Source organism: Fistularia commersonii, chromosome 6 (assembly GCF_037954325.1).
Source record: "Fistularia commersonii isolate RoL2024-O1a breed Wild chromosome 6, RoL_Fcom_v1.0, whole genome shotgun sequence".
Taxonomy (NCBI): domain Eukaryota; kingdom Metazoa; phylum Chordata; class Actinopteri; order Syngnathiformes; family Fistulariidae; genus Fistularia; species Fistularia commersonii.
Genome location: NC_141289.1, coordinates 20,790,857 through 20,805,462, shown reverse-complemented (window position 1 = coordinate 20,805,462; position 14,606 = coordinate 20,790,857). Strand labels below are relative to the sequence as shown.

The window sequence follows — 14,606 nt, the reverse complement described above, 5'->3', positions numbered from 1 at the left end:
TTTTTTTCCTTTTTTTTTTTTTTTTTTTGCAGCAAATACTTGCTGACATTCGGACCGCGGGGTTTGTTTCCACTCTTGCTTGCGTGGTCCGGGCGGGCACGCTCCGTGGACACACCTCTCCCGGGCGGTCCCACGCTGACAAGCCCGGAAAGCTCAGTCAGATCTGCGGTGGCGGAGGCGGACCGAACCCGGCGTCATGGAGCCGAACGGGACCGAGTGCAATGACGAACAGAATTCCGAACTCGTCTTTTTCGTGAACGGAAAGAGGGTAAAGAATTACGCATTTCCATCTGTTTTGACGCGCAGGAAAAGTGCGATCGCGCTGCGGGTGTTCGCTTCTCCCGCACAACTTGTCGTTGTCGTTGCGTGGCGACTTTCTTTTCTCATCCAAAACCAACCAGACTGAAATAATATTCAAAATAATGCCAAAAAAAATGCACCTTTTAAGCTTCTGTTATTACACTTTCAGAGCTTTAATAACGCTGTCTGTCCGAAAATGAAAGTAAACATGCATTTGATGTAAATCCCATATCAGCCGGACACAAGTGTCATCAAACGACAATATTTAGAAAGATGTGAACACACTCGTTGTGTTTTCCCGTCGGCGAGACGAATGAAAGTGTGTGTTGCGAAGGAAACCACGGCGGGGAAAGGAAATAATGAAGGCGACAGATGCGGCGTTGGTGGTGTTTCTCTGGGGCCTTGAAACATTAGATAGAAGATAAGAAAGTGTTTTTCACTGTAAATGTGTAACGTTTCCTCGCCCAACTTGACAGAAACCTCAGAGCTGCAGTTTGAGGAGCTGAAACTAACATCCCCTTCGTCAGGAGAGCTCCAGACTAACATCCAAAGATCCAGGACATGATAGATACACCGAACTGTTTCCCGTATGTGTGTGTGTACATGTGTGTGTGTGTGTGTGGTCGCAGGCGTTGGAGCTGCTGCGCTCTCATTTCCGTGTTTGGATCCGGAGAGATTCCCTGTTGTTTTAGCCTCCATCTCCTTGCTAATCTGTGAGGCGTCCTGACGGCCGGGTGGAGGATAGGGGAGGTATCTTCAGACATGGCTGGAGGGAGCATGAATAACCTCAGGGGAATGGAAACCGCCGTTTTATGATCTGACTCAAACTTTGCAAAGGCGGCGTTTTGGAAGTTTACCGAAGCGATCCAACCTCTTTCGCTCTTTGGATTTCCGTGCGGGGCTGAGATGAACCCGGAGACGGCTCCTAAACGGTTCTTAAACACCGCCGAGGTCCCGAATGTCGCTCCAGTCTCGGAAGACGTGCACTTCCTGTCTGGAACTGTTGCGAGACGAGACAGCGATCAGCCTTTTAGCTCAGAGGGGTTATTAAATCCTGAAAATACACGTTTGTTTGTTTTGCTGAAAGGCATCAACGGTGCTGCGGTGGTGGTTCACAGCGGGGCATTTGCTTGCCGTCTCTGTGGGTTTCCTGCAGAATATCAACCGGAAATCCTTTCCCGAGTGCGCGAACGAGCGAGTGGACGGTTTATTTTTGGGGCGTTCTGGCGAGCGGCGCAGGTTGAACCCCGATTCTGCGGCCCCACGAGCGCCAGATGATGTTCTTCACCACAGATATCGTCTTCTGGAGTTCATCCAGCTACCTTTCGACCCGCGCCTCCACGCTGTTTTACTCATTAATGATTATTTCTGATACGCTGTTCTAGATAATTAATGATCGCTGCTCATTGATAACCTTTAATCGGCTCTTATTGAACTTCAGATGCCTCAGAAGCCGCTCACATGGCTTTTGTTTTTTCTGCTGCAGATTGTCGAGAGGAATGCGGATCCTGAAATGACCCTGCTGACGTATCTGAGGAGAAAATGTAGGCAGCACACACACACACACACACACACACACACACATACACAGACACACAAGCCAACCAGCACTTCCTCTCAGGCAAATACACACACACACACACACACACACACACACACAACGGCTAAATCTAAAAGCGTCAAAACAACCTGCTGACTCGCATTTTTGTATTTCGCCGATGTTTTCCATGTTCTGTTTCGTGACGCCGGCAACCTGCTGACCAAACTTTCACTTCTCTTTCTGGTGTCGGACATGTGAGCTGAGGCTTGCTGACTTCATCCGAAAAGCTGGAAGTGCAGATGTGAACGAGTAGCTGCACGAGACGGATGTTTTCATGCAGACCCGATGATGTTCTCAGCTAAAAACTGAGCATGTTCAGGCTTATTATCTTTTTACACACACAAGGAGGCAAACATTCACCTTGTGTGTGTGTGTGTGTGTGTGTGTGTGTGTGTGTGTGTGTGCAGTGGGTCTCACGGGGACGAAGCTGGGCTGTGCAGAGGGCGGCTGCGGTGCCTGCACCGTCATGTTATCCAGATATCAAAAACACACCGAGAAGCTGGTGTATCCTTGCAACCAAAGCTCACCCTGCCGTCTGTGTGTGTGTGTGTGTTATCAGAGGGTTCTGGTTCAGACATATTACTTGTAGCATCATAAGATCAAGTCTGGTCCACTTTGGAGATCCAGGCTCACAGGGATCTTCTTCAAAACTAGCAAAGGCCAAAGAATAGAACAGAATTTCATTTTCATGACGTCCTTTCCTTCAAACACGATTGATTTTAGAAGGTTTCTTCCTCTCAGAAAGGATTTGAGTTCTCTAGTTTGTCGACCTCGTGTGAGACAGACCTTCCGGAGGTCTGGGTCCACGGCTGGAAGCGCTCTGGTAGAGATTTCCACTGATACTGAGCGGCTTCTTCAGCATCCTCCTCATCCTCCTCCGGCACGGCGGCGCTAACCAGCTCCGTTTGACTCCCACGACCGGGCCGGCCTTCCTGACCAGACTGGTTAGTCCGTTAGCCGCCTTCAGCCTTCAGCCTTTGGTTCCAGCGCGCGACCACGTAGAAGATGATTCCATCTGCGGCAAAGAAAGACCCGAGTCTCCGTTCTGAGACGGCTGGAGAAAATAATGTGCGCAAAATGTTTTATCTTTCATTGATTCGGTCAGAGGTCGGCAACCCGCCGCTCTACGATCCCTCTGGCTTTTAAAAATAATCGCAGAGCATTAAATTAAAATGTATTTTATTTGAGTCAGTTTCAATTTGAAGATTATGGCGATCTTGTAACATCTAAATAAAATCATTCAGAGTCATTTCAGTTCATAAATACAAGAAGGACTCAAATAAACACAGTATTTTTCTTAAAAGTAACTTTCAAACAAACGTCATTTTTTCTCTGCAGCTCTTGATTGATTGAAAATAATTCCAACACATTTTGTTCATACATTCAAAGCATTTATTGATTTTATAGCATAAAGGTAATGAAAATATATAACGTCATATGCAGCGTTAGTTCCATTTAAATTTCATGGATCGTTTGCCTCCCGGTGTTTTCTTTTCTGCGGGGAAACAAACCCGGGAAGGTTTGCGAGCCCTGCATCGGACCAGTCGCTTCGACAAGCGTCGTCTCCGTCCTTCACGTCACGTAGAGACGTACCGACGTTCGGACTTTCCTTCACCGCTCGTAGATGAGGATGGGAAAACAGTCGTGCCGTCGCTCGAGTCCCACGTCGCTTTATTTTTCCAACGGTCCGAGATTCTTGTTTTGGACTTCCTGTGATTCATCGTGGATGCGGCTCCTGGAAGCTCTTGTGGTCCAGAAGTTGTGTGAAAAGGAAGGTGTAGAAAGACGAGATGTGGACGTTTCACAAAGCCTTAACGCGCTGCGCAGCCATCACGCCGTCAACGCCTGCCTGGCCCCGCTCTGCTCCTTACACCTGGCCGCCGTGACCACCGTCGAGGGCATCGGCAGCGTGGCGAGGAAGCTGCACCCCGTTCAGGTAGAACTTTGTGGTGAAACCAGAAAATAGAAACGGGATTTTAAAGGTTATTTTAATGGTTTTTCCGTCTTTTTCTGTTCAGGAGCGAATCGCAAAGTCTCACGGCTCACAGTGCGGCTTCTGCACGCCGGGTATCGTCATGTCCATGTACGCACTCCTGAGGAACAACCCCGCCCCGAAGATGATGGACGTGGAGGAGGCCTTCCAAGGTACCACGGTTCTCAAACTGTGTTTTTCGGTTTATTCTCCCCGGCTCGCGTTCCACTCGTATCCACACAGGAAACAGCAAACAAAAAGACGCTGATTACTCTCTCCAAAACGATTGGCGGTCAGGCTCCGGATCGCCGACCGGCGGCTCAAAGTCCAGTCAGGGCTACGAGCCCGGGGGTGGTCGCTTGCCGCCGCCGCAGGGCTTATCAGATAACGGCGCAAAGCGCAACCTGGTTGCTCCTCGCTCATGTTATGGAGTCTCGCCGTGAGGTCCTGAGGTCCAGGCGGCAGCCATGCAGACGCCGAGGTTCTGGGGTCGCCTCAGGGGAGGCAGGAGAAGCCGTGCCTCACTTGCTAAAGAAAAAAACCTGAAATGAAAAAAATAACAAACTGGTTTTTATCAGTTGTGTTTATCAGTGGTTTGCACTGTAAAGCTCCACCGCTTTTACATTGTTTTGGATTCAAATGGCTGGATTTTCACATTTACTGTCCAAATAGCGACACATTCGGTGACGCCGCGGACTGTTGAGCCTGAATGACGGCTGGCTGCTGGCGTAACACCGACCCTCTGCACTCACACCCGATCGTTGTATCTGTGTGTCGCTACTGAAAGCTTCAAACACTTTTGCTATTTGAATTACATTTCATGCGTGTGTTACTATTCGAGCTGGGCGATCAGAAAATGGCTGCCAAGTGCCGCTAAGTGAGGCAAGCAGTTCTCCTGCCTCACGCTAGCTGCTGCCAATCCAATGGCAAATCAGGGTCCATATGGTTGTAAATGTGAGTGTGTTCCTTCCCCACCCGTGACTTTGAGGAGACGGTTTGTCAGGAAGTGGTGAAATTTTAGGGGCGTCGTTTTTTTTTGTCTGCTTCGTTCACCTTAGGTAAAGAATCGGCTTCGACCAGGCGAACGCTACCGGTTGGTTTTTACAAGCCAACAGGGAAGATAGGCCGGCTGCCATGAACGCGTTCATTTAGCGCCAGCAGAGGATCCAGATAAGCCAAGGTCCTATCAGAGGTGCCGAGCTGCAGCCGCTGCTCCGTTGGTACTTTGCCAATGTTTTGCCAAAACATAAAAACAAGTGCGGCGCACCCTGCGCTCTGCGGCGTTTAGATCCGCCGAAACATGGCTTCTTCACCTTGGTTATTGTTTTGTTCAGATGTTTCTGTTAGCATTAGCCTGGCCCGCTAAGAGCCGGCCGTGTCCCAGGTAGACTCGGGGATAGGCTCAACAGAATTAGTTTAAAGAAAACAATGTTAAACATATTCTGTGTTTTTGTGATTGTTTTCAAATCAAATAAATGACTATTATGACATTTTATCCCAACAGAAAATGGTAAAACTTTTTTGGGTTGGTTGCATACAAAGACTTGTTGGCTGGGCTCTCCTTCAGCTCGGATATTTACCTGGTTTCATTCTTAAAAACAACAAGCCGCTCTTTTATTTTACGACTAAAACGGTCATTTACACTCCTAATGTGAGTTTGAAATGAAATCACGGAGGGAAAATTACAGAAAAAAAACATTTCAGTCTGTTTGAAACTGAATTCAGATGGCATGTGATTCTCACAGATTATATTATAGTCATGATTTTTTTTTTTTTTTAATTTCTGCATGACTGTTTTTATGTCAAACAAATTAGTTTGTTTTCCAACTTCCGATGAACCCGCTTTTTCCTGAATCGTTCTCAGGGAATCTGTGTCGATGCACCGGCTATCGCCCGATCCTGGAGGGCTACAAGACGTTCACCACGGTGAGACGCAATTCGTCGCTTCGCCCGAATAAAATAATAATAAAACACAGAATAAAATCCAGGAAGTGTTTCACGCGTTCCCTGGTCTGGAACCCCAGGACGGCGGCTGCTGCGGAGGACGGGGGAAGAACAGGAGCTGCTGCAAGAACAAACCCGACAGCATCACCGATCTGGACGTGAGTGTGTTTGGTCGCCGACGTCAAAGAGTTTGAAGCGCAAGTAACCCGGAGTTCTTTTTCCCAGGAGGCCTCCTCGCTGTTCGACGCCGCCAGCTTCGCCCCCCTCGACCCCACGCAGGAGGTGATCTTCCCTCCAGAGCTCATGGTGAGGAGCGCCAGAACATTTGGACGCGCGACGCCGTTCGGACGTCCCGCTTACCTTCCGCCTTCTCCGCTCCGGTCCAGTCTCTGAGCCTTCAGAGGTCGCCGTCGCTGCGTTTCCACGGCGACAGGGTGCTGTGGCTCCAGCCGGAGAGCCTGGATGAGTTCCTGGAGCTGAAATGGAAACATCCCGATGCACGTGTGGTGGGTGGAAACACCGAAGTAGGTGAGTTTGACTTCAAATGTCCAAAAAAAAAAAAAAAACCCAAACGTTCATCCCGTCATGCCTTCACACCGCGATCCCCGTGTGTGTGTGTGTGTGTGTGTGTGTGTGTGTGTGTGTGTGTGTGTGCAGGGATCGAAGTGAAGTTCAAGAAGATGTTGTATCCCGTCATCCTGTGTCCGGCGCACGTTCCCGAACTGGCTGCTGTGAATCACACCAAAGAAGGTGCGACGGCTGGATCGCTCACGCCTTTAATTTCAATGTATTTTATTTCAGTTTTGTCATTTTTGAAATGTCTTTTTAAATTTGAAGATCATGGCGATCTTGTAACATCTTAAATAAAACGTGTATATTTTGGTTCCTCTTAATAAGCGACTGCACGTGGCGGTCGAAGGACGTCAGCACGCAGAGGGACGACCACATTTCTGCTTTGCTGCCGGCGGATCTTCTTAGTTCATAAATACAAGAAGAACTCAAATAGACTCGCAGTATTTTTCTTAAAAGTAAACTTCAACCCGATGTTGTTTTTTTTCGGAGTTCAAAATGTTTCGTTGCATGCGGAATTTTTTTGTTTTCACATAGCATAAAGGAAAAAACAATATGTATCGTGTTAATTTTATTTTAAATTTCCAAAGGGTGGTGTTTTTACTTTACTGAAAAAACAAATCCTAATGTGTCTGAGTGGGAAAGGCTGCCGACCCTTCATACGGGTCATTAGACGTGAAGAAGCCTTAGAGATCACTGGTGCAACGTCTGCAAGCGAAGAAATTCAAGTCCAGTTGCCACAACAAGAAGATTTTGACAAGAATCGACACATAAAAACATTTGTAGTTCAGTAAAAGAAGAAGCGGGTAAACAAAAGGTTTGTGTCCGCAGGCATCGTGTTTGGCGCGGCGTGCACGCTCAGCCAGATGGGGGCGGCGCTCAGGACGGCGGTGGACGCTCTTCCTTCCGACCAGACGGAGGTGTTTGGCGCCGTCCTGGAGCAGCTGCGCTGGTTCGCCGGACTGCAGATCCGCAACGTTGCAGTAAGAAGAAATCTCAGATCACGTTTGAATGCACCAAGATGTTGTGTTTCTGAAATGCCTCCTCAAACTTAAAGCATTTTCAACCCTGCTGTAAGATAAGATAAGATAAGATAAGATAAGATAAACTTTATTCCCGTCGGGGAAACTCTTTTGTCACAGCAGTGTAACAGTTATGAGTGTCAAAGAAATATAGATATAAATATAAATATAAATATAAATATAAATAGACAGGACTAATAAACAGGACTTTCTCAGATAATTAGAATATTGTGATCAAGGTCCCTTATCGTCTGTAATGCAATTAAAAAAAACAAATATAAATATAAATATAGATATAAATATGAATATAAATATAAATGTAAATATACAGGACTTTCTCAGATAATTAGAATGTTGTGATCAAGGTCCCTTATCGTCTGAAATGCAATTTAAAAAAAACAAATATAAATATAAATATAAATATAGATATAAATATAAATATAAATATAAATATACAGGACTGTCTCAGAAAATTAGAATATTGTGATAAATTGCCTTATCTTCTGTAATGCAATTAAAAAAAACAAAAATAACTTTTTCATGATATTCTAATATTTTGAGATAGGATTTTTGAGTTTTCTTAAGATGTAAGCCATAATCAGCAATATTAGAATAATAAAAGGCTTGCAATATTTCAGTTGATTTGTGATGAATCCAGAATGTATGACTTTGTATGTATGATTTTTGTTTTTGTGATTGCATTACAGAAGATAAGGAATTTTATCACAATATTCTAATTTTCTGAGATAGTCCTGTATATTTATATTTTTATTTACATTTATATTTATATTCGTTTTTTTAATTGCATTACAGAAGATAAGGAATTTGATCACAATATTCTAATTTTCTGAGACAGTCCTGTATATTTATATTTTTATTTACATTTATATTTATATTTATGTTTATATTTGTTTTTTTAATTGCATTACAGAAGATAAGGATTTTTATCACAATATTCGAATTTTCTGAGATAGTTCTGTAAATATGAATATAAATAGAAAGACAGTTCGAAAAACCAAAAGACATCCACGAATAAATAGAAAGCAGAGAGAAAAAGAACAACACTGAGGATAAGAGTGGACAACAGAATAATAATAAAAAGGAAATGATCAAGTTTTGATTTTAAAGATGTTGGTATCCGTGTCTTTCCCAGGCCATCGGTGGAAACATCATGACCGCCAGCCCCATCTCAGATCTCAACCCCGTGTTCATGGCGGCCAACTGTCAGCTGACCCTGGCGGACAAAGGTGATTGGTTGATTTTCCACCAGGTCGCGTGCGCAAGATGTTTCCTAGGGTCGCTTCAATCGTGATTCAAGACGGCGACATTAACGAAATACGGCGACATTAAAAGAGCACAAATCCGTGCTTTCTGTAATTGTACATTTAAAGCTCGGCCGTGGCCGTGAAGGTTGACCTTTGACCCCGGTCTCCGCCAGGTGGCAGGCGTGTGGTTCACATGGACCACGGGTTCTTCACCGGCTACAGGAAGACGGTTCTTCGACCGCAGGAGATCCTGCTGTCCATAAAGATCCCCTACAGCAAGAAAGCAAGTCGTGACGAGCGTCCGCTTCCTGTTTACCGTCAGCGTCCCGGCGCGTCGCCACGGCAACGGGCTTGTCTTGATTCCCGTGTGCTTTCGCCGTCCAGAACCAGTTCGTCTCTGCCTTCAAACAATCCCCGCGCCGAGAAGACGACATCAGCATCGTCACCGCCGCCATGACGGTGACCTTCACCCCCGGGACCAGCGTGGTGGAGGACCTGAGGCTGAGCTACGGAGGCATGGCTCCGACCACGGTGCTGGCCAGGAGGACGGCCGAAAAACTTCTGGGGAAGTAAGACGCCCGCCTTGAAGCTGACGCTGACGGGAGAAGGCCGGTGGTTGTGACGCGGCGTGATGTTTCTCCAGGACGTGGGGGGAGAAGCTCCTACAAGAAGCTTGCTCTTCGCTGGCCGAGGAGATGACCCTCGACCCCTCGGCGCCGGGCGGCATGGTGACCTACCGGCGAACTTTGACCCTCAGCCTCTTCTACAAGTTCTACCTGACGGTGCTGCAGAAGCTGAAAGGGAAGGTCAGAGAAGAGCTCGTACCTTCAGCCTTTACTCACAAACGTGGTGGTTTGGTAAGATTTGTTGTGTTCCCAGAAACTGGCAGCTCAGGACCGTCAACCATCTTCAGTCACCGTCATAGAAACACATAGTAACTGGAGCTCATCAACCAGCAACCACTAGTTAACCGATTACTACCATCGATGCAGACTAGAAGCCGCCTCTTTCTCCGCACGCTTTGAACGCCGCGGCTTAAACAACCATGCGGTTCATTTGTGGATTATTTTGGGCTGACGAGCTTCACGCCGCCAAAACATTTCGCCTCGTCACTTCGCACCCACAAAACCAGCGTGGAATTCTGAGGCCGTTCAATTCCGACGGCGAAGAAGACGACTTTAACGGTTTTAGTGGGCGGGAGGAAGACCGAGATAGACATCGGCCGGAGGAGGAGGACAAAGCGGGGATAGGATTATTTAATATTCATCTTTTTCATCAAAAAAAAAGGCATTCCCAACACGAATGTGTGGATGTTACCGCTATGGATTTGATTAAAAGTTAAAAAAAAATGTTTTTGGGAAAATATCTGGTGTTACAGCCTGGACAAGTGCGACCTTTAAGAATAAGAATAAAGATAAGAATAAGAATATGAATAAAAATAAGAATAAGAATAAGAATAAGAATAAGAATAAGAATAAGAATAAGAGTAATAATAAGAATAAAAATTAGAATAAGAATAAGAGTAAGAATAAGAATCACAATAAGAATAAGAATAAAAATATGAATAAAAATGAGAATAAGAATAAAAATAAGAGTAAGAATAAGAATAGAAATAAGAATAAGAGTAAGAATAAGAATCACAATAACAATAAGAATCACAATAACAATAAGAATAACAATAAGAACAACTTTATTTATCCCAAAGGAAATTGTTGTGCTAGAGTTTCAAGTAAAACATAATAATAAATAATAGTAGGAAATTGTATAAACAGTATAAAAAAGGGGGGGAGAATAGGAAATACAAATAAAACTATAATGTGTCGAAGTAACAAGTCAAGGCTATTAAGTGTCTTAAGGTCTTAAGTACAGATATTTTGAGATTCCCTGCATGTGAAGGGAGATACATAGATTTATTTTGTTATTTCTAGCCGGTGCAGCTTCTCGCTAGTCCGTAAAGAGTGTACGAAGAACACATAAATATTGCCGTCACAGGAGTAACGCTGATCTCCCGGCAGGGTTTGCCAGCACCTACGCCGGATCTGAAACGTATCGTCCCATGTATCTTCTTATCCCTCGTCTCCAGGGCGTCGCCGCGGAGACGGTGAGCGCCAGCTGTCTCAGCGCCACGGAGATTTACCATCCAGACGTGCCGAACAGCACCCAGGTCTACCAGGTACGGCACGGCCTGGAAAGCACCGCAGGTAAACATCCCTTCTTTACGGGTCCGGCGGTTAAAAGCGGCGTCTTCTGCAGGCGGTGCCCAAAGGGCAGAGCGTGGAGGACGTGGTGGGCCGTCCCGTGATGCACCTGTCGGCCATGAAGCAGGCGACCGGCGAGGCCGTCTACTGCGACGACGTCCCGCTGTACGAGAACGAGCTGTACCTGGCGCTGGTGGTGAGCGGCGTGGCTCACGCCAACATCCTGTAAGTGTCATTCTGCGCCGACCGGGTTCCGTCCGGCGTTCGCCTCGCCTCCAACACCGGCTTCTTTGCGTCGCAGCTCTATCGACACGTCGAAAGCGGAGGCTTCGCCCGGCTTCGTCTGCTGCCTGTTCGCCAAAGACGTTCCCGGTAGCAACGTCACCGGACACGCCGCCTTCGACGAGACAATATTCGCCGACGGCAAGGTATTTTTCTTTCGTCCTCCCCGCCGGCCGAGCGATCGGCGCCCCGGCTGATGGGTCGTCTTCCGGCTTCCAGGTGACCTGCGTGGGTCACATCGTGGGGGCGGTCGTGGCCGACACCCAGAGCCGAGCCCAGAGGGCGGCCAAGGCCGTCGTCATCGAGTACGAGGAGCTGAAACCGATCGTCACCATACAGGTGGGTGTTCCTCAGAGGAGCTTCGGAAGGACGTTAGTCGCTAAAGGGTTTTTCCTACGCTTTGGGTCTCGGTGTCACGGCCTCCCGGTTTACGCTCCCTGAATTACGTGGAGATGAAATCAAACACTCACCGCCGGTTAGTTCGGTGTCTCCCAACCTTTTTTGAGTCGCGACACAGGTTTTACTTCAGAAACATCACACGGCGAATATGTCAAAAACTATATCCACGTCTCTGCCAGGGTTTGTGGCTGTTTGGATGAAGCCCTGAGTTCAGTGAAAGCTTCCAACACTTTCTCTTTTTGGTGGTTTTCTTCAGCAGCCGCCTGTTTCTCAGAAGCTTCACGCACGTGAACCAAATAGTCCGTGTTCTTATCTTGAAGCGAAGGCTGTTAATTTTATGAGATGGCGTTTAAGTTTGCTTGGAACCGCGGCGCCGTCGGACAGCTTTTCCGGCGCAACGGAGTGACCTCGCTGGGTTCCACGGGAAAAGTGAATCCAAACGCAATCTTTTTTTACGTTCTTCTGACCACTACTCATCCTATGTTGTCTGTTTGAGTCAGTGTTTGCAACGCAACACAACACTATGTGACTCACAACTCACAGCAGACGGCAGCAATGGAAATAGCATTTTTACTTCTTCTTAGAAAATACCTCCTTTTCCGTTGGACCCGACACCGTCAGCGGCGAGATGTCGCTGTCGAAAAAGAGAAAAGAGGACATAAAGTGAAGGGTTTTCCAAGATAACAGGACCACTTCTTAGTTGTTGGTAGAGGTTAATAAGAACCTCTGGGTCTGGACGCAGCGAGTTTCGGTGCCACGATGAGACTCGCCGTGGTGGAAAATACAACAAAAGAGAACCAAGAAGACAGAACTGAGGCATAGGGTTGTTGAAATTGCTTTTACTTTGGTTGTTTGTCATGTATTTTTTCATTATATATGAAGATCTTCATCATTTCTCTGTTCTCCTTTGCACTAAAACACGGGAAACATTTGGACTTGGTGTCACTTCTCGGTAATTACGCTATGATTTTACCGGTCCGGTTCCCTCGGCATCGAATAAGGCTGTAGTTTGAAGCTCCTGGACCAAGATGAGTTTGACAGCCCAGATCTAGTGGAGCACCTTTCATTGTTTCGTAGTTCTTCCTGTCCCTGCATGCTGCCCACCTAGACACATTATTAGTGTTGAATTAATCATTTTTGGATCAATCGGGTGAACGTGGGCACATTTCCACGGCTCACCTGATGATCTCTCACGGCACGCTGATGTGGTCGGGAAACACCAGGCCAGTTTATGGCCAGTAAAGGCGATGTGACCCACCGGGCCAGTTTACGGTGCATCCAGATAAGTATTGATCGTGAATAATACTGATAAACACGCTGTCGTCAGCTGATCTACTAACAGTGCAGGGAAACACGAGCAGATAAGGAAACCCTATTAGCAATACGTGCAAGTTACAGTCCGACGCAGACGTGCCCTGAGGTTGCTCTTGGGTATGGACTCCTGGAGATGGACCTCTTCAGTCGCGTCGGTCTCCAGAGACGGCGTCGGGGTTCTTGCGATCTTCTTTGCGATCTTTCCCCCTCGCTTCAGAGCAGCGGCGCCGCCGTTCCACGCCGTGACGCAGCTGGTTGAGATGCTCTCAGAAGATGCTGAGGATCTGAGACCTCTAAACCGTCCGCTTGGTGTTGAGGAACCGGGTGAACCGTTGGCAGAGGCGCAGAGGACGGCCTGAGGAGCTCAGCGGGATACAAAATGGTTCAGAAACAAACCAGAGGAAGTGTTTTTCATTAACAGGAAGCCATAGCGGCTCAATCCTTCTACAAACCAATGAGAACCATCCAGAGCGGCGACTTGGAGGCGGGGTTCAGCGAGGCCGACCACGTCCTGGAGGGTAAGACGCGTGCACGTGTGACCGGTCCGGCCGATCGCTCGTCGATAACGTCCTCATCGTCCGACAGGTGAAATTCACATCGGCGGTCAGGAACATTTCTACCTGGAGACTTTCGCGGCTCTGGCGGTTCCTCGGAGAGAAGACGGCGAAATGGAGATGTTTGTCTCCACGCAGTCGCCCACCGAGACACAGGTAGAACCTCCAGCCGCCGCGTCAATCCGCGCGGATCTGTAACGACGTGTGTGTGTGTGTGTGTGTGTGTGTCAGTCATTGGTGTCGAAGGCGTTGGGGGTTCCTGCGAACAGGGTGGTGGTCCGGGTGAAGAGGATGGGTGGAGGCTTTGGGGGGAAGGAGAGCCGCACCTCCATGCTGTCCACCGCCGTCGCCATAGCGGCAAACAAGTATGTCCATCAGTGGTCAATCTTAGCATGACGATGGGCTAGAAGGACATCACGGTGTGTGTGTGTGTGTGTGTGTGTCAGGCTGAAGAGGCCGGTCAGGTGCATGCTGGACCGTGATGAAGACATGCTGGTGTCCGGAGGAAGGCACCCGTTCTACGGGAAATACAAGGTTGGCAAGTACCTTTGGATTTTCCAAATAATCCTTCTACCGTTCTCTCCTGATGCGGCAGCTTCACCCAGAGATTCAAGGATATTTATTGTCACACCGGCTCACCGAGCAATCTGGGGGACAACATTCGTTCCCTGGTCCAGTTCAAGACATAAAAAAAAAAAAAAAATGGAAGCGCAAAAAAAAGATAAACGAGTAAAATGTGAACATGTAAAAAAGTAAGAGCGGCAATTTAGTCAGGCGAAAGTTAGCACTGTTAGCGCTGTTAGCACTGAAGTTACACTTAAAAGTAAGGAGGGAGTTTGTATTAAAATGTGGTTAAAATATGTAGGGCAGGTCCGTAGCGGGAGAGAGTGTGTGCGTGTGTGTGTGTGTGTGTGTGTGTGTGTGTGTGCGCGCATGTGTGTGTGAGAGAGAGAGAGAGAGAGAGTGAGAGAGAGAGAGAGAGTGTGTCTAAGTGTGTATGTGTGTGTGTGAGAGAGAGAGAGTGTGTGTGTGTGTGTGTGTGTGTGTGTGTGTGTGTGTGTGAGTGAGAGAGAGAGAGAGTGTGTGTGTTTGTGTGTGTGTGTGAGTGAGAGAGTGAGAGAGAGAGAGAGAGTGTGTGTGTTTGTGTGTGTGTGTGAGTGAGAGAGTGAGAGAGAGAGAGAGAGAG

At 47.3% G+C, this 14,606-nt stretch overlaps 1 protein-coding gene across 2 annotated transcripts in view; it reads left to right on the top strand.

Annotated features, from left to right (window-relative positions):
* Nucleotides 1-14,606, top strand: part of xdh (xanthine dehydrogenase) — a 23,673-nt gene continuing 9,067 nt past the window's right edge. For both annotated transcript variants that reach the window (XM_086148633.1, XM_086148632.1), the window contains exons 1-23: nt 1-268; nt 1,787-1,844; nt 2,308-2,404; nt 3,728-3,836; nt 3,919-4,045; nt 5,737-5,798; nt 5,897-5,974; nt 6,042-6,122; nt 6,203-6,344; nt 6,474-6,566; nt 7,218-7,369; nt 8,562-8,655; nt 8,847-8,956; nt 9,058-9,242; nt 9,317-9,479; nt 10,757-10,846; nt 10,927-11,096; nt 11,173-11,299; nt 11,373-11,492; nt 13,288-13,384; nt 13,452-13,576; nt 13,652-13,785; nt 13,867-13,954. In XM_086148633.1, coding sequence (XP_086004759.1) covers nt 197-268; nt 1,787-1,844; nt 2,308-2,404; nt 3,728-3,836; nt 3,919-4,045; nt 5,737-5,798; nt 5,897-5,974; nt 6,042-6,122; nt 6,203-6,344; nt 6,474-6,566; nt 7,218-7,369; nt 8,562-8,655; nt 8,847-8,956; nt 9,058-9,242; nt 9,317-9,479; nt 10,757-10,846; nt 10,927-11,096; nt 11,173-11,299; nt 11,373-11,492; nt 13,288-13,384; nt 13,452-13,576; nt 13,652-13,785; nt 13,867-13,954 — 2,574 coding nt within the window. In that variant the 5' untranslated portion in view covers nt 1-196. The remainder of the gene's footprint in view (nt 269-1,786; nt 1,845-2,307; nt 2,405-3,727; nt 3,837-3,918; nt 4,046-5,736; nt 5,799-5,896; nt 5,975-6,041; nt 6,123-6,202; nt 6,345-6,473; nt 6,567-7,217; nt 7,370-8,561; nt 8,656-8,846; nt 8,957-9,057; nt 9,243-9,316; nt 9,480-10,756; nt 10,847-10,926; nt 11,097-11,172; nt 11,300-11,372; nt 11,493-13,287; nt 13,385-13,451; nt 13,577-13,651; nt 13,786-13,866; nt 13,955-14,606) is intronic.